We start from the raw sequence: 26974 nt of genomic DNA, 5'->3' as shown, positions 1-26974 counted from the left end.
GGTTTGCTTCCATACTAGCAGGAATTCCCCATTCATCGTTCACTTCTAAAGAGACATCCAGTAATGCCAAAGTCAGCCCATTGTATTCCAGCAGTTTTAATGTTCCCTCCCCCAATGGGTTTTGTGGTAATTTCCGGGGGGGGGGGGTAAACAAATGCAACTGCAAACCAACCTGACCAGTGTGAATAAGCAAAACACCATTGAGGCTTTTAATGGTCCTGGTAGTTAGTGATGAATAACCTCTTAAATTCACCATGAATAGCCTCTCTTTAATTGTCCCAGTATCCCTTCTAGTCTTGCAAATGGGCCAGAAAAAGAATTACTGGTTTATGCTAATTATTTTTCTTTTCATATTTTATATAGCGAGAACACACTATTTTCTAGTTTGAGAGAAAAGCAGTAATTAACCCTCTTCCCAAATGGGAACCAAAAAAGGCATTGAGACTGCAGTTCTATACATGTTTAGCTGAGAATAAGTCCCCTTGAACTCAGTGGATTTTACTTCTGAGTAGACATGCATAGGATTGTGCTGTGAGAAATTCAAGGGGCAATTAAGAGGCTGTTCACCACCATTCCTACACCCATGCCCATCAAGGAAGAATAAAATGGGTTGGCCTCCAGTGAAGAAACTTAATTAAAATTGCTGGAAACCTATGCTGTTTTTGCTTGTCTGGAATGCCCATTTTTATTCTTCCAGCTAATTGGGGAAAAGCAAAGCCACAGCAATGTTAAAGGACTCTAATGTGGAAGCAATCTAGTTAAAATATAAAGGTTTCTTTCATCTAGATTTTATCCGTTTTTTCTGCTAGGTCTTTCTTTCTTTCTTTCTTTCTTTCTTTCTTTCTTTCTTTCTTTCTTTCTTTCTTTCTTTGTAAGGCAAAGTTTAGATGATATTCCCAACTTTCTGTGATGACTTGTAGTTCTTTAAATAGAAAGGAAATCATTAAAACTATATAAAAAACTTTTCTTTTCTCTCAGTCTTCCCTTTTTTCCTATTTCTTCCTTTCCTTTATTGAACATTCACAACTTCCTCTAATAGCCTGCCATTCATGAACCTGATGAAATGGATTCTTCATCATACACACACACACACACACACACACACACACACACTTGAGAGTCCCATGGACTGCAAGAAGATCAAACCTATCCATTCTTAAGGAAATCAGCCCTGAGTGCTCACTGGAAGGACAGATCCTGAAGCTGAGGCTCCAATACTTTGGCCACCTCATGAGAAGAGAAGACTCCCTGGGAAAGACCCTGATGTTGGGAAAGATGGAGGGCACAAGGAGAAGGGGACTACAGAGGACGAGATGGTTGGACAGTGTTCTCGAAGCCACCAGCATAAGTTTGACCAAACTGCGGGAGGCAGTGGAAGACAGGAGTGCCTGGCGTGCTCTGGTCCATGGGGTCACGAAGAGTTGGACACAACTAAATGACTAAACAACAACAATATATAACAACACCATGTGTTTATGTTTAATCAAAGCCAACCTTTCTGTTAAGGATCCATTGTAGTTGATCATTGGTGCTGCAAGCAACTAAGCAACTTCCTTGGGCTACCAAGAATTCTAAGTTTGGCTCCTTTTGCCTGCTGGGCTAGGGGTGATAGTGGGGACATCTCTAATAAGAGAGGCTGACCTTGAAACTCTATTGGAGTTTCCTAGAGAGAGTTTTCTCCCTACTTCCATCCTGTCCACCCCTTCTGTGCTGTCCACCCCTGAACTGTTTAGTGGCAAAGTGGTATTGGTCAAGGAGGGGGAAATTGATGTTGTCATTAGTGGCAACCGAATAACCCCAAGGTAAGTACCTCCAGGGAGATAAGCAGAGCTGTTATTCTATTGCCTATTGCCTGCACTTAACCTTTGTGCCCATCCAATCCTCTGACTCCTTTTGGTCCATCATCTTCTGCCATTAGTTAGCTTTGTCCCCCAGTCTGTTAGTGCCTTCCATTAACCTTCTCATTGGCCAGTAGCTGCCCACTTAACATAGTGTCCAAGACCAATGAGACCCATTGCAGTTCTGCTATGGCCCATTTTCTGTATTTTTCTTTTAAATTCAGTTAATACATTTATGATTATTTTCCATGGCATAAATGATAGTTTTCTGTTACGAGAAAAATCTCTCCTCTTTTAAACACCGTCTTTATTGAGACGTGTAATGTTTATGAGTCGGTTTGCTTATACTTCATGGCAGCTTTTAAAAATTTTGGAGATAGCCAAACCCTACAATAGTTGGAAATAGATGACTTAATGAATGGCTGTTAAGTTGAGAAAAACAAGAGTAGAATACTTTCTACATCAGGGAGGCCATAGAAATTACTGTATTTTTTGCTCTATAAGACTCACTTTTTTCCTCCTAAAAAGTAAGGGGAAATGTGTGTGCGTCTTATGGAGCGAATGTAGGCTGCGCAACTATCCCAGAAGCCAGAACAACAAGAGGGATTGCTGCTTTCACTGTGCAGCGATCCCTCTTGCTGTTCTGGCTTCTGAGATTCAGAATTTTTTTTTTCTTGTTTTCCTCCTCCGAAAACTAGGTGCGTCTTGTGGTCTGGTGTATCTTATAGAGCGAAAAATACGGTATATTTTACAATACAAATATTACCAAGCCTGGTGTTTAAAATTCATGATCTTTCCAACTTATAGCAAGGATGGGGAACCTGTGACCTTCCAGATATCATTGGATTCTAATTTCAGTTAGTCCTGGCCAGCATGGCCAATGGTCAGAGATGTAGTTCAACTACATTTGGAAAGCCTCAAATTCCTCATGCCTGGCTTATAGTGTGGGCAGTTGTTATAACCTGATTACAACCCGAACCTCAATAAAGGTTGGAAATCCCTTTGGAATTTCTCCTTTGTCGATCGGCAGTCCACAGTTGCAAGAAGCGATATCTATTTTCAAATCCCTTTTCTATTTCCTTTTGCAGCCTTTTGATCAAGGAAGAGTTCACAAAGTCTTCCGCACCCTATACAGCAGACTTCATGCCCTTAATAAACTCTCCTCTAAAGCTGCTAACGTCTGATACCTGGAATGTCTATCCAAGATAACTCCTATAATTTCCTAAAATTCTGTTCTGTTGCTTGCGTTTCTTACTGGGCGATGTGGAAGCTTTTGCCAGTCATTTTGATGTAATTAATTAATTGCTGCTCTTTAGTCCTTACTGTAAAACACAAAGGAAGTTGTGGTGCTGCTGCCACATTTTAGATGACTCTATGCAGTGTTTAGGCCAGCTGAGTAAGAAGCAGGCTTAGACAGTAGGCACCGGTGTGAGATTTAAATGTACTTTCAACTAAAATGCCTGTCATATTTTGCATAGATTTAAGCAGATTTTCTTAAGAGAATACTGATAAAAATGACTCTTTAAAATCATATGTAACTTTAAACCTATGCAAAGTTTATCTCAATCCTCTTTTTAATTTTTTTTGCTAAATTTAAACCAAATTACCTTGAGCTAGCTTTTCAACTAAATCATAATCTTTTTTTTAAAAAAAACCAAAATCTAGGCAATGGCACCGTACCAAAAGTAGATGGAGTGTTTCCTTGAGCTTACCTAAATAATAAATTGTTTCAGTTAGCATGTGTGTGATTTGAAGCTATCTTTGGATCCAGGATTTATTTATTTTTTAAAAAGTTGTGCTAATTTTTTTATATGTGCTGAAACGGCAGTATCTGTTTTCATTTGTAGAACTTTTGAAATAGCTTTCAAAGTGTGCAGCTTTCACTTCTTCATGTGTGTTCTCTCTAATTGATGTTGCTTTTAACTCGCAGGCTGGTCTCCCTCCCTAACCCCTTTATTAATGAGTGGTGGTCCTGTCCCCCTGGGTGGCAGGCCCACCCTTCTTCACCAAGCTGCTGCCCAGGGAAATGTAACTTTATTGTCAATGCTGCTTAATGAAGAAGGTCTGGACATTAATGACTCCTGTGAAGATGGCTATTCTGCCTTGTATTCTGCTGCTATGAATGGACATACAGGTATGGATTTTGTCCGTGCCCTGACTTTACTATCTGCTGTGTTTATATGTGCTTTTGTAGTTCAGGGGAGGAATTCCACAGTGCGCTAAGGTGATTGTTCCACCAGCATTTTGGCTTCCCAGAGAGAACAATCCCCACTCTCCTTTCTCTAGGCTTCCCCTAACAACCCACTGAGCCCATTTTTGGGAGTGTGGGAAGATAGGGGGAAGCCCCCGTTGCACAACCAGACGTCCTCTTGCAGGACTTCCACCAATAGGACTCATTAATTGAATCCTACCCTGCGTACTTAACAGTGACATCCTAAACATGGCTATGGAGAAGCAAGTTCCCTTGATTTCAGTGGGGTTTATTCCCATGCATACGAGGGCAGGGTTGCCTAAGGTTGCAGCACCAGACACCAGGGGTGAGAAAACTGGTCAGGTCAGTGGGCCTACCTCTTGGCCAATTTTGGACAGGTGGGCAGTTAATCGCCTGATGCCACCGTGACATCAGGTGACGATTGTCAGGATTTCAAAGCAGTATCACACACATGTAATGTCAGGTGTGGAGCAGGTGGATTTGCTTGGGGGCAAATGGCCAACTGGAACCAGGGTCAAATTTGGCTTGCGAGGCAAAAGTTTCCCACTCCTTCTATGCACACTTACCTAGGGGTTTGTCTCACTGGACTGTTGCGGGGAGCCGGGCTTTTTAGTAGACATGTATAGTTAAACCACAGAGCTTAGGACTTGCTAATCAGAAGGTCGGCGGTTCGAAGCCCCATGATGGGGTGAGCTCCCGTTGTCCGGTCCCTGCTCCTGCCAACCTGGCAGTTCGAAAGCACGTCAAAGTGCAAGTAGATAAATAGGTACTGCTCCGGCGGGAAGGTAAACAGCGTTTCCGTGCGCTGCTCTGTTTCGCCAGAAGCGGCTTAGTCATGCTGGCCACATGACCCGGAAGCTGTACGCCAGCTCCTTTGGCCAATAAAGTGAGATGAGCTCCGCAACCCCAGAGCCGGCCACGACTGGACCTAACTGTCAGGGGTCCCTTTACCTTTTTATAGGATTCCATACCCTCCAACATTTCTCCGATGAAAATAGGAACATCCTTTTCCATAACAATAAATAATAATTTTATCATTTATACCCCACCCATCTGACTAGGTTACCCCAGCAACTCTTGGCAGCTTCCAACATATATAAACATAATAAAGCATTAAACATTTTTTAAAAAAAAAACCTTTAGATGCCTTTAAATGTATTTTAAAGGTTGTATAGTTACGTATCTCCTTGGCTTGGGGGGGTCACATAACTCCACACCCTCCAACATTTCTCTGATGAAAATAGGGGCATCCTGCCATACCCTTCAACATTTCTCCACTGAAAATAGGGCCGTCGTAAGGAAAACCATGACATTCCGTGATCAAATCAGAAACCAGGACAGCTTCTGTAGATCCAGGACTATCCCTGGAAAATAGGTACACTTGGAGAATTTGGGATTCCACTGTTATTGGCGGCATGCCCTTGATCTTTCATTCTGAAATTATATGGAGAAAACAGTATTAACATCAAAGTATTGCTGAGACATTTCAACACAGTTTAAGCAAATGGAAAGCTTTTATGGTCAAATAATTTTTATCACTCCTGGTGAATATTCAAGACTTGTATATGTTGGAAGGAAGGCAAAACAGTCCACTGAGAAACTAGTACAATTTGGACAGAAACTTGATAGCTGTGTTTCTTCTGCCTAAAACAAAGAATGAAAGCGATCACAGGGGGGGACGACACACAATGAGGTAGACAAGCTGGGGGTTTTCAGTGGGCTGTCACGACGATAACCATTTGGATTTGTTTTCAGAATGAGGAAATATATCAGTACCAAGTTCGATATTTTATTTATGACAGCAAAGAGGAGTGGTTGCAGAGAAATGCAGGTTCTGCTCTGTGGTTGGCCATCAAAGTTCACTGAGTGACCTTGGGCAAGCTGTTGTCCCTCTGCTTAGCAAAGTTGTTGGAAAGCTGAACTGTTGCTCTGTATTCCAGAGAGAAATGGCAGGATCAAACCATGAACCAGTGCAGATCCTGAACAACTTGATCTTGCAGCCCTAAGATTAGCTCCTGGTGTGAGACTTTAATATTTCTGTATAGTCACAGGGGAGCAATTACGCCCCTCACATAAGCTCCAGTGTGGTGTAGTGGTTAAGAACGATAGACTCACAATCTGGGGAACTGGGTTCACTTTCCCGCTCCTCCACATGCAGCTGCTGGGTGACCTTGGGCCAGTCACACTTCTCTGAAGTTTCTCAGCCCCACCTACCTCACAGAGTGTTTGTTGTGGGGGAGGAAGGGAAAGGAGAATGTGAGCCGCTTTGAGACTCCTTTGGGTAGTGATAAAGTGGGATATCAAATCCAAACTCCAAATTCTGGGGTCTGGTTTCAGCCCTTCTACACTCGTCTCCTTCCCCTGTAGACATAGATGTGTCTACACTTGGGTCAGGATGGGACACTTACAGCCTCAGAATCCTATAAGCACTTCATAGATTTGAGCAAGAGATAGCATAGAAAGCCGTTGGGGTGGGGGTACAGTAAGGAAGGCAGTGATTGCAAGGGAATCTTGGAGGTACATAAGAAGAATCCTTTTGGATTAGACCAACATTTCAGTTGCCAGTTTCCCAGTGTGGCCAGTCACAAGTCTCCCACAAGCTGCACATGAAGGTAGTAGACCTCTCCCATCGATTCTTCTTGGCAAATGACATTCTGCCTCTGAATGGGGATGGCGAATGTAGCCATCATGACTTGTAGCAATAGACATCTCCTCTGTGGATTTTTCTTATCCATGTACTAAGTCATCTTAAGCTGGCGGCCATCACCTAATCTTGTGACAGCAAAATCCAAAGTTGGAAAATTTCCAGTATAGTCTAAAGCATTAAAAGGCTCAGAAAGGTTTTTCTTTCTGTATTGGCTGCCTGTTTGTGGAGTGTTCTCCCCAGGGAAGTTCACCTGGTGCCTCCATTATGTATTTTTAGGTGAAAACGTTTCTTTTCAATAATATTCTGCGGCCTTTTAAATGGGTCTGTGGGAAGAGGAGGTTATTGTTTTGCTTCTTTTGTTTTAATTTTTTACTTGCTTTTATCCTGTATTTTATTCTGTGAAGCACCCTGAGACCTTATGAAGAAGGGCATTATATAAACCTAATAAATAAAATAAAAATAAAAAAGAACTTGGTGAATGGGAAGACTTTGTTAATTTGCTCTCTCTATATATGAGAGATAGGTTTGCCTTGCCCAGGTGTCCTAGCAAGCTGGCATCACAATACAGAATATTGCCTTTGGTAGATAAGAACATACGAAGACCCATCTAGTCCAGCGCTCTGTTTCAACAGTTGGACAACCAGTTATCCAAAGGAGCTTTTATGGTTACACAGGGGCGCCGACTTATAAAAAATATTGGGGGAGCCCGCGAAAGCTCATGAATAATAAATAAGCTCATGAATATGCAGATAAAGTGGCACCGCCTCCTCGTGAGCGAATAGGGGAGAGCGTGCTGCGCCTATTAATCAGCTCCGAAGGAAATTGGGTGGAGCTTTTGCTCGGGAGGGAGGGCAGGAGGCATGCAGCCCGACCCTGTGCATTTTGGGCTGGGGGAGGGGCGGCGGTGGCGCTCTGCTGGAGGGGCGCCCGAGATTATTGGGGGGGCGGAGCCCCCCAAAAGAATTTTTTAGGGGGCTCGAGCCCCCTCAGGCCCCATGGAGTTGGCGCCTATGTGGTTACATACTGTAGATGCACAATTTCTGAGGAATGCACTCTGGTTTTCAGACCCCACCACTTCCCTCTTATATATCAATATGCCTTTGTGTTTTCCAACTCCTAGATTGTGTAAGATTGCTGCTGACTTCAGAAGCTCAAGTTGATCCTGTTGATAAAAATGGCTTCACACCCTTGTGTTCAGCAGTTGCTCAGGGACATTGCAAGTAAGTAACATGGCAATTCTGTGTTTCTCCAGACACAGAATTCCTTGTAATCTTTTAAGTATTGGGGTGCACAAGCTGCGAGAGAAGAACATACTCAATTAAAGACTTATTCCTGCCTATAATCCTCTGTTGTAATATTATTATGAGATTTTCTGTTAGAAGTAGAGATGTTTGGGGATTTTTTAAAAAGCTCTCGAGTTTCTATGATTTACAATAAAGCCATGCTGCAAAAAAGGTTTCGCTTTCATACTTCATACTGCAACATTTTAAGTTATATATTTGTATTTTTATGTTGTAAACCTTCCTGTGGTCTTCAGATGAAGGGCAGTCTATAAATTTAATAAATAATAGTGTTCTTTCAAATGGGAAAAATGGGTCTTGGCTTCTAAAAATGCATCTCTTAATGGGAGCTCTGGACGGATTTATGGTCAAGCTTTTACTGAAAGCCTTATCAGCCATTTCTTTGAGCACAAAAATTAAATGAAAAGCGTGTGCAGGCAGCTGATGGGGAAATTGCGTTCATTGATATTTTGCCTTTGATCCTTCAAAAAGTGGTCTGCCTACAGAAAAAGCCCCCTCAGTTGGGGTATAATATGTCAAAGAGCAAGGATGTTTCATTTAACGCAGTGCCTGAGGAAACGGAATAAAGGCACACTTTTGTAGGACTTTGATGGTAACTGACTGAAGCAATACATTACAATTTTGAAAAGCTGCTTTCTTGTGAGAAATATCTGTGTATTTCTATATATTTAACCATGGAAGGATATAATTTTTTGGGGGGGAGGGGGGGTCAGTTGGGATTGGCCGGTAAGGTGAGGAAGCTGAAGTTATCCGCAAATCAGTTCCTCACTGTTATCAAGGTGTGAGAAACTGTTTAAATATCCCCAGAAATAGGAGAAGTATAGTATTGTGAGCTAGATTCTCTAATGTGAGCCTGTCTCAGAGCTTTCACACTTATAATTGAAAAAGGGGTAACAGACCTTCATTTAACAGTCTGCTTAAAGAGATTTGCTTAATTCATGTTTCCTCCTCCTCCTCCTTCTTCTCAGCAAACTAGTGATCTGATATCCTCCCCCTCACCAAAAAAATAAAATAAAACTTAGAACCTTACTACTCTTACTTGAATGTAAGTCTGATTAGTTGGCTCTAAGAAAACATGCTGAAATTTGTAGCCTTTTGGCATTTTATTCTGGGTTTAGTGCCATTTCCTATCCTGGGAGCTTACACTCAAGACCCTCCTCTATATAAAAAAATAGTTTGTGTGCATTGGGTGGGTTATCGTATTTTTCACTCCATAGGAGCACTCCGCAGGCTTGCAGATAGCTGCCTGAAGCCTGGAGAGCGAGAGGGGTTGGTGCGCACCGACCCCTTTCACTCTCCAGGCTTCAGCGAAAGCCTGCATTCGCTCCATAGGACACACACACATTTCCCCTTCATTTTTGGAGGGGAAAAAGTGCATCCTACAGAGCGAAAAATACAGTACTTTGGCCTACAAGAAAGATAATGTGAATGCCAAATCATGTAGTCATTAATGGGCATACCCATGTCTGACATGAATATCCTTCCCACATTACAATTTTTGTGATAAGAGAATGTTGAGGAGGCTTGTGGTTTGTTGATTGCATCATTGCATGCAAATAAGCATGGACCTGGCATGTTCTGGTCGGGTCGGGTTTAGTCGGACACGACTAAACGACTAAACAACAAATGCAAATAAGCTGATACTAGTTTTTATTTGTTCCGTTTGTACTACCAGAGCCTTTGCAGCGATAATTCGATTGTTTTATGTTTATATCCCTTTTCATTTTGAAGGCTCTGAGCAGTAAGAATGTGGGGTAGTATAATGGGACAAGTATGCATGTTGTTGTGAGAGGAGCAAGTGACTTTCAAGATATGCCTTTCATAGCTGCTGGATACTTTACATTTCTTGCTAAATGAAACTCTTTCACTATTCTATGAAAGATTGTAGAAAAACAGAGCTGATATCAGCTCTTTTCAGGTAATCTTGTATCCATCCATCCTCTCAGGACTTGAATAGGATTAATTCTAATAGTCCTGCAGAGATCCATATTTTACTGATGATTTGATTGTGTCTATGAGTGTATTCAATCTTATGGATGGCATCTCCTGCAAATTTTGCTGTTCTGTTTTCCTAGGGTTGCCAAAAAAGTAAAAACCAGGGTACCCCGAAAGTTGTCGAGCTTTGGTTTAACAAAATCACAATTTTGCAATTGGCTTGCCTAAGATCTAGGACAAAGTGCCGCCTTTCGTAAATTCCCCTGGATGTCAGTTCCAGCTTTCAGATTCAGACATATGGCAGCCCTATTTTTCCTTGCCACCCTAGCAGATACTGTTGCCGCCCCAGAAATCTGGCATTTAAATGACTGAGATGCTATTTATATTGGCTAGAACTCCACATAGTTCAGACAGGTGTGGTGCAGGTTTTCCTGTGGGGCTGTCAATCAGACTGATTCCTGACCTGAGGCAACCCTGTTATTCCAGTCACAGATAACATCCTTTCAGTGGAAAGTGTCACTTCTGCCATCTCGTCTGGTGGCTTGTCAGATTTTGCCCCAGAGTTCAGCACTCAGCTGAGAGGAGACTTGGAATTGATCTCAACTTCCTGCCATTTGGAGAGCAATGTGCTCTCTTGTGACCATAAACTATAACCCCTGTTCATTTACATACATTTCAAGTCTTTCTGCAGCTTTTGCTCTCATCTTCATTTCCTTTTAATCTCAGACAGCCCTGTTCTTATTTCCTCCTGCTCTCCCTCCCACCAGTCTGAAGGATTCTTATGCTTCTGTTCTTTAAATGTTTTGATGCTTCTCATTTTTTCTCCTATTTATCAGTCCCTCTTAATTTTTCTAACACTTTGCCTCTTGTTTTCCTCCTCTCCTTGCCTAAATATTTTCTTACCATACCTCTCTTGTTGCATATCTGTTCTGCTTGTCCTGACACCCCAGTTTTGGGCACCCCAGTTTTGCAAACGCCTAGTTCTCCCCCCCTTCCCTCAGTCTCTATCAAAAAATGAGGTCTTAAAAAGGAATAAGATGCATTCTACATATACAGGTAACTCGCAACATATGTACTTTTAACTTGCGTAATTTCAGCTTTAAGTACTTTACCTACTAGCCAGCTGAAATCACACAAACTAAACACACGCAAGGCGGGGAGCTTAAAAGCTTTTTCTGCACCAGGTTTTCCTGCTGCAAAAAGAGTTCTTAAGCTCTCTGCTTTGTGAAGGCAAGTCCTGCTCAGCACACCAGCTTCAGAAAGGTAGGGATGTTCGCACAGGGACAGTTCCAGGATTGTTTTGACCATACACGATTTCAGCTTTGCATGCAATCTCCAGAACATAACCCCTGTGAATTACCTGTATATTATATTGCAGTGAAGCCGTTTAGATTTAAGGAGATTGCTGCCTACCAGAATGAACAGTGCCAAATGTGCTGTTCTTAAACAAAGGTTTCTAATTACCTGAAGTATAAAATTCAATAAAATGTTTTCCTAGAATCCAGAAAGAGGCGAAGGCAAGAGTGGATGCATTTATTATATATAGGAAATCTGAATTCTATCCGGCTGTGACCAGTTCAGGGTCAGAAGATGAGGGAGTTGGGTTGCAACCAAAACCAGGTGTTGGCTAGCGTGAGTGGAATTTCCATTGGGAAGACATGATTTTGACCCTGTAACCTGTGCTTTTACTGCTTTGATCATCAGATGCTTGTACCAAAAGCTTTTAACATTCCACACATCCCGACTATACAGTGTTCATGGGAGAAGCTGCCATGTTAAACCCTGTCACATGCGGACTTGCACACTTCACAGACTCTTGAACACACATGGCCACTATCTCAAAGGCCTTCCTGTTTAGCTAGGCCTCATTGCATCTCTTTGGAAATCCAGTTATCAATTTGATATCTGGAGTTTGTGCTTCTGTTACTTGCTGGGACCGGGAGCATGCTTCCTGTCATAGGAGCCAACTTGTAGGGGCCATGGGGCTTCACCCCTCCTCAGTAAAATATTTGAGGGGGCCGGGCCCCCACAAAGTTATGGGCATTCCCATTCAAATGGTGTGTGCGCACTGCATCATATGACTGATTATGCAGGGCAGAGCTTACCTGCTCCCCCACAATATTTTATTGGCACCTCTGCTTCCTGCCCTTGAATTTTCCTTGCATTGGTACAAGTGACTGCCTTGCCCATATGCAGCTGCCCAAGATTTACAATTGGCATCCGGTGCCTTGTTCCCTGATCCTCAGAGAGCTATTAGATGGATGAATACTAGTGTCAGGTATAGTGGTCACTTATCTGTGGAATTCCCTTTGCAGAGAAATATGCATAGATTCCTCTCTGTTGGCTTTTAGAAGAGACCTTATTTTATTTTTATCAACAAAAAAATGCAGCCTTGTTTTACAGCACTGTGGTCCATTCTATTGCTGCTAATTTAATGTTGTTGTTTCCTGTTTTTATTGTTTTAATTGCTAGTAATCATAACACGTGCTAATTGCTTGGAAGAGCGAACACCCTAAAAAGGCAGGACTTTATGAAATCTGTTTAAATAAATAAAACAAATAAATAATGCCATATTAATAAGCTAAGGAGACATGTGCGAACACAAATTGACCAGTTTGCTTGTTATAATTCAAATATTCTGCAACATTAGCTGAAGTCTCCACAAATAACTGGATGAGAGAATTTGCCTATTTTCAGCGTCCAGGCACCAATTTTGGATTTAATATGTGTCCCTGATCATAATGGTTTTAAGCCAATTACCTTTGTTGATGCAGTATAATCGAAATATATGTTTGGAGAAGGTATTGTAGCTGAATGGCATTTTAAAGGTCATGTCTTTTCCAGGTCAGGTATTCTTCTAACATGTCCAATGCTTCTGTCCCTAGATGTGCAGAATTATTAATCATGTATCATGCTGACATTAATCACGCTGCTGAAAAGGGAGAGACACCTCTCTACTTGGCCTGTAGAAATGGAAATAATGAATGTGTCAAACTCTTGTTGGAAGCTGGAGCAGACAGAAGTGCAGAAACCTGTGTAAGTCTTAAAAGCCCATTTTTCAAAGTCAACATATCAAGAAGAGCAGGAGTGAGCTGCTTCAGAATGGTTTCGGTTGAGGCATATATTAATAACCCTAACGGCTGCATTGCTGTGTGTCAAAATGGCTTCTGTTGAGGCATTTGCTCATAATCTTAACTGCTGTAGCGCATGAAATCCTTCGGAATTAATGGAAGGTTTCACATTTATATGGTTGTGTGCCATTGTAAAATGCCTTCAACTGCATTCAATTATTTATTTCCCCATAAGATTTCTGAAATAATTATCTTTCCTGTCATCCTGCCTCACAGACTTGAAATCTGAAGCAGTTGTTACTCACATCCTGTTCCTATAAGCTCTTGTTTTCCATGATGTCAACTTCAATAGAGATTTTTCTTGTCTCTGATTCAAAAGCTCGGACACCTTGCTTAGGAGAAGATTGCTTTTGTTCTTCCTGCAGAGGAAACAGTCTACAAAGGGGTGGTAAAAAAAACCTGAGGATTCTTTTGGGTTTTTAAAAAAGGAACTTCTGAGAGAGTAATAGTTCAGACTAAATAAGGAAGATTCTTATTCTATCTTTGAAATTAACATACAACAAATGAATATAAAGAAACTGACGTCTTACTGTTGTTGTTGGTTTTAAAAAAATATTCGGACTTTGGAAGATGCAGAAATATGCTAAAAATATAGGAGCAGAAATATTTTGTTCCTAGTAACAAAGAAGCAGATAAATCATCCCAATTTATTACCACCCGCCATCCCTATATCCATATATCAACTTACGTTTCCTGCTAAGGACTGATTCATATGTTTTTAAAGTACAGTGGTACCTCAAGTTAAGTACTTAATTGGTTCCAGAACCTGTTCTTAACCTGAAGCGTTCTTAACCTGAAGCAGACTTTCCCATTGAAAGTAATGGAAAGTGGATCGATCCGTTCCAGACGATGAAAAACACCCCCTAAAACAGCAATTTAACAGGAATTTTACTGTTTCACGAGACCATTGGTCCATAAAATGAAGGCAATAATCAATGTACTGTACTATAAAATAAATAAGACAGTATTTTAGATGGAAAAAAATAACATTTCTTTTCTTACGTGCACTCATTGTTTGGAGGGGGCTCAGGGTCCTCTTCCACAATCACAATCAGCTTGGCTCCTGGCATTCGTGGAGGTCTCAGAGAGCTCCCACGGCTGGAGTCCAGTCGCAGAGCCTCTGCAGGCCCCGTGGACGTTGGGGCTTGGCGCCTGGCATTTGCGGAGCTCTGCAGGTACCACGGATGTCCGGGTTTGCTTCCAGGCAGCGGCAAGGCCTCCGAGAGCTCGGACAACTTACTTCCGGGTTAGAATTGTTCATAACCCAAAAAAAACATAAGTTGAAGCGTTCGTAACCCAAGGTACCGCTGTAATGATTTCAGTGCCTGAATATTATAAAGCAGTGGTTTTTGAACACTGTACTGTTAGGGCATTTGTTGCATAACTCCTACAAATTTTGCTGGAGAGTTCAGGATGTACGTACTCTTGGTTCATATCCTCCTTAGCTATCATCCCCTGAAAACTAGGCAGATATCTTAAAACATGTCCAGTACTATTTCTGTGCTTCTGGGGGAGTGGTGGACGTGTTGGCAGCATTTGGACGTAAGAGTTCCTTTTGGTGTATTTTGACAGGAAAAAATCTAGCCTCCCCCATTGCCTCTTCTCCTCTAGTACAGCCACAAGAAGGAGATGGGAGCCTTCACTTCCCATTTGGATTAACCACAGTTTAGTGATATAAACCTTAAACTGTGGCGAATCTTACCTATGGTTTATTGAAAGAAGCCAGCTTTGTAAACAACAGTTTGCAGGGCTCTGATGAAATGGCAAGCTGTGATTAATCAAAATAGAAGCACAAACTTCTGGATTGCTACAGAGGAGGCTGGGGCATGGGGACACACAAGCTTGGGGTGTATCATGTGGCCTCTATCTCCCAAGAAGTTAGTCTACCATTATCCTTATTCTATCAAGAAACATTTGCTAAGTTTCCAGTAACACAGTTTGAAATTCAAAGATATAGGCACATAAATTACTCTTGTTGCTGCTGATGTGACAACTTACTATGCTTGTTCAAATTATATTTAATGTATTTTTAATCTTTTATTGGAAGCAGCCCAGAGTGGCTGGAGAAACCCAGCCAGATGGGCAGGGTATACATTATTATTATTATTATTATTATTATTATTATTATTATTATTATTATTATTATTATTATTTGCCCATTACATTCAATGGAGCATACTATACGAAAAATTTGGGGTAATATTTCCAATGTGTCTCTCAATACTGACTGAACTGTCCAGTGTTAGGTTGGATGGGTTGTTGCTCTGTCACTATAAGTATCTGAGTGAAGCATTTGTTTCCACTCAAAGACGTGGTAGAAGATCACAGCAGAAATCAGAGAGAGAAATAGAAATGTGAAACGGAACAGAATCGGAACAGGTTCTGTATCAAAGGCATCATGGCTTTGGATTCATTTGCATAAGGCTGAAGATCTCCGGTTTGTAAATGCAGCTTTTATCAGAGTCCTTGTTAATTTTGTGAACGATTTCATCCAGAAATGGTTCAGAAACGTATCTATCACTCATTGTGCCATTTAATAAGCAAAGGTCCCTAGACATGCCTTGCTTAACAAGACAGATTTGGTCGGTTTGGAAATGATCTGTGGAACAGGTGGTTCAAAGATGTTTATACATGCCAGCCCTAGGGCTGCCTTCAGAGAGCACTTTATTCTGTTTCCTCACCTGATATTTTTAGGCTTTATGTGATCTTTCACATGTTGTAACAGCCACTTCTGGAAAACTAGTGGAATCTCGTGGACATTTAGCTCTCATATGTTAATTGCTTCCAGAGAAAAGTCTGTTTGCAATCACAGTAATCTAGAAAATCACAGAAGTTTTGCATTTCCCCAGTATTTATGGATCTCACCACTGCTGCTCACATGATGAAATTTGGGGCAGTATCCCAGCATACAGTTCTTTCCTGTTGTTTTCATGGGGAAGAGAAGTGCACATGTGCATAAGAAGAAGAAGAAGAAGAGTTTGGATTTGATATCCCACTTTATCACTACCCGAAGGATTCTCAAAGCGGCTAACAATCTCCTTTCCCTTCCTCCCCCACAACAAACACTCTGTGAGGTGAGTGGGGCTGAGAGACTTCAGAGAAGTGTGACGGGCCCAAGATCACCCAGCAGCTGCATGTGGAGGAGCGGAGACGCGAACCCAGTTCCCCAGATTACGAGACTACCACTTTTAACCACTACACCACACTGGCTGAGGTTGCAGTTTCAGGATGACAAATCCAACAATGTCCTCTGGTGTGAATAAATTTTAGCTCAACCTGGTAGTAGATCCATCAAAAAGGCCCAGTTCCATAACACAGCAGGTCATGCAGTGCAAAAGGAACATTAGATACTGGGAGAGAAGCGCTAGCATTATAACCAGGAAAACTAATGCAATAATCCCCATGTCTGAAGTCCCATGTGGTCCTCCATTCCTACATCTGTGCCCTAGGTGGGCTACAAAAATTGGTCTTTTTCATATACTGGGTAAGCAGCAGTGCTGTTTTCTGGAGAGCTGGGATAAAACTGGATGTTGAAAATATTATATATTTTTTTTATAATCATATTTATTAAAATTTCCAATAAAAACAGAATAGAAAAAATAGAGAAGATAAAGAAAAGAAAGAAAAAGAAAGACCAATTTTAAACCCTTATTTTCATAACCTTCTTTCTGGGACTCCCTCCTTCCCCTCCCGACTGTATTCCCCTTTCCCTAAATTGATTCCACAAGTTCTCATTCCCAATTTAAACCTAATATGTTGTACCTATTAGCCAATTTAAATTACAATCTTAACAACACTCCTCATCTTTAACAAAATAGAACAAAGATTTTCCCCCCAAGATCAGCCCCGTTTCCTTCCACGAATTCCCCCTTTTTTTCCAAAACATGTTAAATCAAAATACCAAAGTTATATAGAAAGATAAAAGATAGAAGATAGAAGAAGATTCCAAAAGTTGGTTACATAGCCTTTGGATTCTAGAATTCCCCCTCCCTTCCCCGGTTTGGATTCCCCATGTCCATCAGTCTGTATGTTGTCGGCCTGGAGGTCTCAAGTCCACAGCCAAATTTTCCTCAATCCATCTTGCCGGTATTCTTTGAATTTGCTTGTTTTGATAATGTTTAATTTCAAAAATCCAGTCTAATAGAGGCCTTTAATTTCCCTTGGTCATTGTTGTTCCTCCCATTGTTCTTTCCGTGGCGTAGTTGGTCCTTTGCTCTTTTGTTTCTTACTTTCTCAGGTTTCTGTCTTGTTCAGCTGCAAAACCATTCTTATTCTGAAATCTAGTATCTCTACAGAGGTTTGTTATTCAGGAACAAAAACTTACGTCCAGTTCCTACCTTACTTCAATAGAAAGATTCTATTGTGTTGTCACCTCTGTAGACAAAACAATATTTCAGTTTTGCTACTTTCCCAGGAGCTGAGACCAGTACACATCCCAGAGTAGTTTTCCACATACGCCACTTGTAATGTCTCAAAGCCCCTCTAGGGGGGTTGCAGTAACTTTATGTCCTCTAATCCAAAAGTCAAGTTGTTGTTTCTTTTTTCCCCCGACATTTTGTATCCATTTTCCCCCGACATTTTGTATCCATATGTACCCCCTTTCAGATCCTTGCTTTGCTTTATGTGAAATCGCCTGTGATGCGACACTTATTTACACAAAATATCCGTCTTGCCAGAATGCAGACCAATTTCCACGGGCAGGATTTCATGGCCATATGCCAGGGCTACTCCTGCCATTAGAAAGAGGGAAGCTTCCGCCTCAGGCAGTTGATTCTGGCTGTCATGTAAGGACAGCATACTGCTCGTTATTTAATTTATTATTATTGATTTTTTTTTTTACTGCCAGAGGGTGGGAGAGGCTTTTGGAGAGTTCTCTGCCACAGATGCCAAAATACATTGACAAGCCTTAAGTACTGTGCACCACGGTTTGGTGGGGGTGAGGTGTCTGCACAGAGTTCGAAACCCTCATTGTTCTAGGTGCATTTTGTGACAGGGAATTTCATTAGCGCCAGCAGTTCCTGAGCTCTGGGCGCAGTGCTGCGCCTAAGATTTCAGATTAAAACTGCAGAGTTGAAGGAAAGGGGGAACCTTTTCTGCCTCACCACTTCCAGCCGCCCTTTGAAGACTAGAGATGAGACCCTCTTAAGAATATTAGGGGTGTAGGCAAGGGAGGGACTAGACCACGTGAAAAATGAACATAATATTTTAGCTGCAGTTCATTCATTTTCAACTTTGTATTATTGTTATTTAAAAAAAAAAAGCGCTAGACATTCTATTGTTGCACCCATAACCTAGGTTTAAGGTGCCATTTAGCTCCTAGCTCTCATATCTCAGTTTCAAACACTGTGTCTGCAGCATTTGGTGGTCCCCTGTAAAATTTCTTGGGCCAGCCTTGCTGTAAAGCAGGGCTCAGCAAACTTTTTCAGCCATGGGCCAGTCCACACTCCCTCAGACCTCCCCCTCAGTGGGGAGCCGGACTATATTTTGGAAAAAAATAACAAACCAATTCTTATGCCCCACAAATAACCCAGAGATGCATTTTAAATAAAAGCACACATTCTACTCCTGTAAAAACACGCTGATTCCCGGACTGTCCGCAGGCCGGATTCAGAAGGCGATTGGGCTGTATCCGGCCCCCGGGCCTTAGTTTGCCTACCCATGCTGTAAAGGATGGCAGAGAGGAATGAGAGTGATGTGTTTTCCTTTCATTAACATTTGGTCAAATGGGGCAGTGAACAATTGAACCCATTACTACTTACTTTTGTTTGAAACCAAGACCCACAAGGCCGTAAGGAGTTGGTCTGAAAGAGTATAGATGTAGATATATGAATTTTTTTACTACTTTCTTATGTGTTTAGAATTGGGTTCCCTAAAAGCAGGGAAATGCATTAGCAAAATGATATTCTCATTGACCCTGTAGGGGCTGGGGAGAGAACTAGTACTATATATACTTTCAAAATAAGGAATATTGGAAGTAAGGCACGTGCTTACAATTTGTTTTGCAGTTAAATGAAGTGGGGGGGGGACTGTATAGTGAGCTGAAATGTAATGATAACTTAGCGGGGGAAATAATAATAAGAAAAAGATACAAGTTTGGATGTTGGTGATTCCAAATCAATACATCAAAAGAAATTAAGGACTGAAAATGCTTTTGCAGAGCAGCTGTGCTCGCTTTGTTATGCTAATGTAGGAAAGACTTAATACCACACAGAGCTAAAGAGGTGTGCTTATATAAAACTGTACAGATTTGCTAAGAAAGGGATAGGACGTCTGAGAAAACTCCAGTAACAGTTACATCAGCCTTCTCTGCCAGGGTCTTTTTATGTTTTGGTATCATTCTGCTAAAAGCATCCTTTGGAAAAGATTGACCCCACTTCTTTCCCCCCCCCCATTTGTGAACCCTCTCAGTCTAGAAGCAGGAACATCCACCAGCACTGTTCAGAGGAAGAGCTGAAGTACTTCACACCCCTTTTTTCATTATGTACCAGTACATACAGTTGTCTGAGGATATAACAGATGGGCTGCCTTTGTCAAAACATTTACAGCCAGACACTATTGACTGCTTCAGATAGATAGCAGACAGCAGGTTTTGCAAAACACATAAATTTCGTAAATATCCATTCGGCAGGCTGAAGTTGTTTCTGAGCTCCCCCCGTTTTTTTGTTTCTGCAGGATGGCTGGACACCCTTTCATGCTGCTGTCGATGCTGATAATGTTGACTGCCTAAGATTTCTTATGTACTACGGAAAGCCGGAAGATGGAAACTTTGTGAATGGAGCAGATGCTAATTCATGCCTCTTTGACTTGGAGTGTGGGGTTGACAGCTGTAACCGTAAAGCAAAGCCCATTGTTTCTGCAGATCTCATCAACCACGCTGACAAAGACGGCTGGACTGCAGCCCACATAGCAGCGTCAAAAGGCTTTAAGGTCAGTCAGCCTGCCTAATAGATTGTTAAGTGTGACGTGGTATCAAGATTAAGTCACTGTTCCACTGGCTGTGTGTGTGCGACTGATACAGTCAATACTGTGTTTTTCACATTCGTCAAGAAGTTTATAAAACAATGAGGAAAGGGCTGATAAAGCTTTTTTTTTTTTATAGACTGCATAGCAGGTGAGGAAGATATGAAAGATGTTCCTAGAATACGAGCACTGGAAATATTAATAGACAATAAACTGAAAACAGTTGAGATCATTCCATTAGATTGTTTGCCAAAAGTTTCAGGACAAGCACATAGAAGTTCTTTTTTCTGACAGTACACGATTAACATATGAAAGTCATTGTCACAGGAGATGGTTATGGCCCACGAGAATTGACCCAGACCAGATGTTCTCATTGAGGCCATTGTAAAACTACACTCTCAAGGTTGACTCCATTTGTTGCATTGGTACCAGTGCCAGATTAAACCCTGTGGAGGCCCCTAGGCAGTCAAAATCTCGGGGGGTGGGGGTCGCAAATTACCGTATTTTTTGCTCTATAAGACTCACTTTTTCCCTCCTAAAAAGTAAGGGGAAATGTGTGTGCGTCTTATGGAGCGAATGCAGGCTGCACAGCTATCCTAGAAGCCAGAACAGCAAGAGGGATTGCTGCTTTCACTGCGCAGTGATCCCTCTTGCTGTTCTGGCTTCTGAGATTCAGAATATTTTTTTTCTTGTTTTCCTCCTCCAAAAACTAGGTGCGTCTTGTGGTCTGGTGCGTCTTATAGAGCAAAAAATACGGTACCTCCAATACGTTTTTGTAAATTTCTCCCAGGATCAGATCAATATTATTTAGATCCATTGCTGCAGGGTGTCAGGCTTTGAGGAACCTGACCTCTCCCATGGTGGCAGCCAAGAATCAGAGAAACGATATAAATTCTTACCGAGCAATTTATTCAATAATTCACAGAGAGCCACAAGCAATGCAGCCTTCCCTAAATAATGGCATAACTCCAAGTAAAGTCCCACCCCCCTACGTCTCCCCTATTCTACGTCACCCCTGCGTCGGCTAATCTGAGCTTTCTGCTGCTGAGCTCTCTGTTCTACTACCCTCAATGAAAGCATGGTCCTGAGGGGGCGGGGTAAGGAATGCTTCCCAAAATACTGAGTCTGTCACCTATCTCTCCCCGGTGCTTCTTCTTCTTGCTGTTCCTCTTCCAGTATTTCCCAGCTTCTGCCCTCTGCAGCCTCTGAACTGTGCCCTTCGGCAAACCACTGTTCTAAGTCTATACTGTCCTCCTGTCCTTGAGAAGGTTCAGGAGAAGGGGCGGCAATCCCCACCATTCCTCCTCTGTCTACATCATGTGACAGGTCATGTCAAGATGTCTTCACGTCAAGATGTCTCCTCCATTAGGGTTGATGGCAGTCAGTGCTATTTTTCTAGACAAGACGTGCCGGAACTCACCATGAGCGCCTCCCTCATTATCTTAGAATGGCAGTGGTGCCTACCTGAGAATTCCAGTGAGTCCCCACTAAAAAAAAGGGCCCCATGGTGGCAGTGGTGAAGGCAGTGACCATCACGGATTGTGAAACATATGCTGCAAAGGTAACATATGGATTGGACCTTGGGTGATTTTGGAAAGGTTTACACAAACCCAAGGAAGATAACAACAACTTTGTGGAAGATATATCAATGGCTATTGATAGTTCTTAACCATAAGAAGCAAAAATGTGACACACACACACACTCAGAATGTCTGGGTCTCAGATGCTGGGATTAAATAATAGGATTATTACCATCGCCATGCCTTGGTACTTAACTTCACATGCCTATCAGGAGAAAGTTCTTAGGTGAACGCTGTTGAAAACAAAACTCTAGATTATATTGACCTTTGGATATGATTTAGCTGATTTAGCATTGTTTTTAGCTGTCCACTACAGCTGGCATCACGTGATATCCTTGGGGGAAAAGACACCTGATAACAGAAGCTGATTTTGCAGATTGTACAGTTTGCAGCAGATGGCACAGTTCTTGTGGCCAGTGGGAAGCTTCTAGCTATGATTTAAGTTAATAAATTTAGATCAGATTTATAACCATGAACTGGTTTTCATTAAGTGGCTAATTCAATTATAGGCACTAAGCACTTGGAAAGGAGAAACATGCGTAGGGAACCCCATCATTCTCACTTAGGAGCCATCCACATAGAGCTGGGGGAATCATTTTCAGCCTGAGCACCACATCCCCTTCTTGAGAACTTTCCAGGGCCCACATGCCTATGGTGGGCAGGGCAGAAGCAGAAGCAGGCAAAGCAATACTGTACTTGTAGGTTTCACCTTTGCCCAGTAGGCTCATTTCTTCATATGGCTCTCTATCCTCCCTCCAGGTGAGCAAGAAGCTTTATAAGAGTTCAGCGGCACATTCTGGCCAGGCAAAAACATTCTAGGCAGGGTACACAGCAGGGCAGGTGAGGGTGTGGCTGAGGACGGTGACTTCCATAGTACCAAAACATCATGATGCTGGGTGCATTAGCCATTTCAGCCATGCCCCGTTGGAAGATTACAGTTGCAAGGCATGAATTTTATAAGGGCAAGGCAGTCCCTTAGGCTACCCAGTTTGCCTTTAAATGCTCAACTTGAGCTGCATCCAGTAGCATTTTGGCAGCCGGTGCAAGCTCCCTCAACAGATGTTTTACAGTGGTACCTCTGGATGCGAACGGGATCCGTTCCAGAGCCCCGTTCACATCCTGAAGCGAATGCAACCCACGTCCGCAATTCTGCGTGTGCACGGATTGCGATTCGCCGCTTCTGCACATGCGCGTGACGTCATTTGGACCATCTGCGCATGCGCGAGTGGCAAAACCCAGAAGTAACGCGCTCCGTTACTTCTGGGTCGCCACAGGACGCAACCCGAAAATATTCCTCCCGAAGCTACTTCAACCCGAGGTATGACTGTATATGATGTTGATGAGATACCTCTCCCAACAACCTAGCTGCATTTTGCACCAGTTGCAGCTTCCAGGTGAAACTCAGTGGAAGCCTGGTATAGAGCATATTGCAGTAATCCAGTCTTGAGCTTGCCAATGCAAATAGTAGCCAAGCTCTCTTGGGCCAGGAAAAGCCTAAGCTATCTTCTCAACTGAAGCTGGTAAAAGGCATTCCTATCCAACGAGACCACCTGCACCTCCAGACAAAAAACACCCCCACACTTCATCCTTGCTCCTCCAGAGGGAGTGCAATCCTATCCAGAACAGCTAACTATATCCTGGACATGTGAACCATTCACCCAGAGAGTCTCTGTCCTGTCAGCATTTAAACTCAGTTTATCGGCCCTCATCCAGCCCACCACTGGTCCAGAGTTTCCACAGCTACTCCCAATTCAGGTTTACATATTCAGACTAGGAAAACATTAAATGAGGGGCTCTCGTGGTCAAAGTTCTCCCTGTCAGAAAACCGAACCTCTTAATAGATAATTTTTCAGTGTTTGGAAGTATGTATTTTAAGGGCTGAAATGAGGACACTATAAAAGCTGGGTTCAGGTTATAACTTAGTTTCAGCTCAAGCTAATTCCTTGAAACCTTCCTGCTCTTATCTTCCCAGAGTTGCCTAGAAGTCTTGTGTAGCCATGGGGAACTAGAGGCTGAGAGGGAAGATAAATGCAACCAAACCCTGCACGATGTTGCCACCGATGACTGCAAGCAGCTTCTAGAGAATCTGAGTGAGTAACAGCTAAGTCATGAATACGTGGAAATTTCTGGAAAAGCAGCAGATTCTGTGCGGCGGCCAAGCATTGCTGAAAAGCCCATTGCTGTAAATTGCATATTGTTACGTAGTTGTATGTTGCTGATTCTCAGGTATACTGGGGTATGTGTGTGACAGAGAGATGTAACCGTGGCTGAATATCAATTTACTGCCATGGAGACTACATCTGAATTGGAGACTGCTCCTAAACAGACAGGCAAAATGGAGTCTGCTTTTGTAAATGGGAGCTAAAATTCCCTACTGCCACATGGCTCTTTCGATTGGGTCCCACATCATCCAGAAGGAATCTGCCTTGTCAAAGTTTTATAGTGTTACCTTGGCATCACTTTCAGGCAAATATAGTGCAGGCTGACTTTTTTTATTGTTGCTGTTGTTGCTATTATTTACCGTATTTTCCGCCCCATAGGACGCACTTTTCCCCCTCCAAAAATGAAGGGGAAATGTGTGTGCGTCCTATGGGGCGAATGCAGGCTTTCGCTGAAGCCTGGAGATCGAGAGGCATCGGTGCGCACCGACCCCTCTCGCTCTCCAGGCTTCAGGAAGCTATCCGCAAGCCTTGCTAGCCCAACGGAAGTTCCCGCAGGCTCACAAGGCTTGCGGGCGGCAGCCTGCAGCCCGAAGCATGGGTAGCCCTCCGGAGGGTGCCCCATGCTTCGGGCAGGTGTCCGCAAGCCTTGCGCGCCTGGCGGGAGGTCCCGCCGGGCACGCGAGGCTTGGGGCAGCAGCCTGCAGCCCGAAGCACGGGGAGCCCTACGGAGGGCTCCCCGTGCTTCGGGCGGGTGTCCGCAAGGCTTGGGGCGGCAGCCGCAGCTGGGGGGGAAATAATTTTTTTTATTCATTCCCCCCCCCCAAAAAAAAACCGAGGTGCGTCCTATGGGCCGGTGCGCCCTATAGGACGAAAAATACGGTACCACTTTTGACCATTCTCTACGTTTAGTACAGCATGCTGCTGTTAGGTCCATTAAATCGTGTGTCACCATTAAATCCCATTGGCTTGAGATTATTTCATTTGTCATATATTCAGAAGCAGCTCACCAGGTGGGACTGAACCACTGACTACACCACCTTTTTGGAAAGTGCAAAGGTGGTGGGGATGTTGGCTTGGTGGAAGGCAACAGCAGAGCCAAGCCACCTGCCATACCTATTTCATTGCTAAAATGACCCAATGGGATTCTACAGCGCAGAGTTAACAGCAACTCATAGTCCTTTGCGCAAGGCCTCTCATTGAGATCACACTGAAGCTGGAATCCAAAGTAAACTTTTCCAGTGTTAGCCACTGAACTGGATCGCTAGGGCAATTCTGCCTGGTGTCTCCCATTCAGTTTGTAATGCTAACACTTAACTTTTTAAAAAATATGCTTTTCATTAGTTTTACTTAACAAACACACGCAAGAAATTAACAAAAATGATAAAATAATAACAAAAAAACCATCCATACATCCATATATCCGTATGTTCTTACAAAAGAACTCATGCCACCATGTTCTTAATTCCCAATTCCTTATCTTCCCCTGTAGGTCTGTCTTATTATCTGTTTAATAAACTGCTTCTTTAATCATTTCGCCATTTCTTCTGTTATCTGAATACTATACTTAGAATCCATATTGTGGTTTGCAAAAATTGATCAAGCATGGCCAGGTTTTAACTTGAGGGCACTGGTTTTATATATTATATATACTTTATAAATTTCCCACTCCTTTTTGAACTTTCGGGTTGGCTGTCTCCTAATTGCCCTCATCATTTTTGCCAGTTCGAGACATTCAGATAATTTATCCTGCCATTCCTCTTGTGTTGGTACTAATTCTGCTTTCCAATTTTTGGCAATTAATATTCTTGCTTCTGTTGTAGCATATCATTCTTAAAACTTAACTGTGAGCATGTGACATCTCTCTGGAAAAGGCAGGCACTTCTCCCTCCACCAGGGGGGTCCCTTATGTTGAAAGCGAAAGCCCTTTATGTATATACCAGTCCTGCTTTGGTCCCTGTCAGCTGTGTGGTTTGGCTGTGCACCAGAAAGAATTTCTGTGCCATATTTATGCCGTGGAGATTGGATATGCTGAGGCAGCTTATCTGGAGCCCTAAATTAGCACCTACATGGATGTGTCCCCAGGGTTGGATCTCACATGGAACTTTAAATGGAAGTGTTAATAGAGTTGTACCCTTTAACATCAGTTGAGGAGCATGGAAGTAGATTGTTTTCCGCCACTGAAGCAGGAAGAAGAGTAGATTTTGCAACACAGGGATCTGTGCTGGAGAAGATCGCTTAAGAGAGCTTTTTCTCTAATAGGCTTTCCACCTTCCTGTCTTAAACCGTAGGCATTTGGCATCCCATCCCACTTCACAGCACAGCAAGATTTGGAAAACAAAATATTACCATTAGAGGTGGGAGTCAATTTCCCCTTTTGTTCCTTTGTTTTTGTTTCTGCCACTTTTGTATTGGTTTTTGCCACTATTTATTTATTTATACCACACCCATCTGGCTGGGTTTCCCCAGCCACTCTGGGCGGCTTTCAGCAAAAGGTTTAAAATACATTAAAACATCAGTCATTAAAAACTTCCCTAAACAGGGCTGCCTTCAGATGTCTTCTAAAAGTTTGGTAGTTATTTTTCTTTGACATCTGGTGGGAGGGCGTTCCACAGGACTGGTGCCACTACTGAGAAGGCCCTCTGCCTGGTTCCCTGTAACCTCACTTCTCGCAATGAGGGAACTGCCAGAAGGCCCTCGGAGCTGGACCTCAGATGGGGGTGGAAATGCTCCTTCAGGTATACTGGGCTGAGGCTGTTTAGGGCTTTAAAGGTCAGCACCAATGCAATTGTGCTCGGAAACATACTGGGAGCCAATGTAGGTCTTTCAAGACCTGTGTTATGTGGTCTCGGCGGCCGCTCCCAGTCACCAGTCTAGCTGCCGCATTCTGGATTAGTTGTAGTTTCCTGCCCAGTAAGAAGTAACAAGAAAAAAAGCCATTATTTTATTTGACATAATAACTCTGAATTGAAGGAAACAAAGTTTAAAGCTTGCCTTCTGGTTCCATGTAAAAATAACTTTTGCAATTGTTATGCAACTTATAGTATACCTTTAGTTATTCTGTAGCAACCATGAAAACATACTTCTTCCTGTGTGGTCCCAAATTGAAAACAACATTTTTTCAAACATCTGCACTTCGATCTCTTGAGTACAGTTCACAGGAGACCCTTCAGATTTCAGTATGGAAAAAAGATTTCAGCACTGTTTGGAG

The 26974-nt window shown here is 42.6% G+C and overlaps 1 protein-coding gene across 1 annotated transcript in view; it reads left to right on the top strand.

The window, feature by feature from the left end:
* The window catches only part of CTTNBP2 (cortactin binding protein 2), a 123009-nt gene that overhangs the window by 54169 nt on the left and 41866 nt on the right, over positions 1 to 26974 (top strand). The window contains 5 exon segments of the mRNA XM_081211408.1: positions 3769 to 3972; positions 7818 to 7917; positions 12819 to 12969; positions 19737 to 19991; positions 23577 to 23694. Of these exon segments, the coding sequence (XP_081067534.1) occupies positions 3769 to 3972; positions 7818 to 7917; positions 12819 to 12969; positions 19737 to 19991; positions 23577 to 23694 (828 nt within the window).

The sequence above is a fragment of the Podarcis bocagei genome (genome assembly GCF_964188305.1).
Source record: "Podarcis bocagei genome assembly, chromosome: 10".
NCBI classification, from domain to species: domain Eukaryota; kingdom Metazoa; phylum Chordata; class Lepidosauria; order Squamata; family Lacertidae; genus Podarcis; species Podarcis bocagei.
Note: the sequence above shows the minus strand (reverse complement) of the source record. Positions and strands in the feature narration are given on the sequence as shown.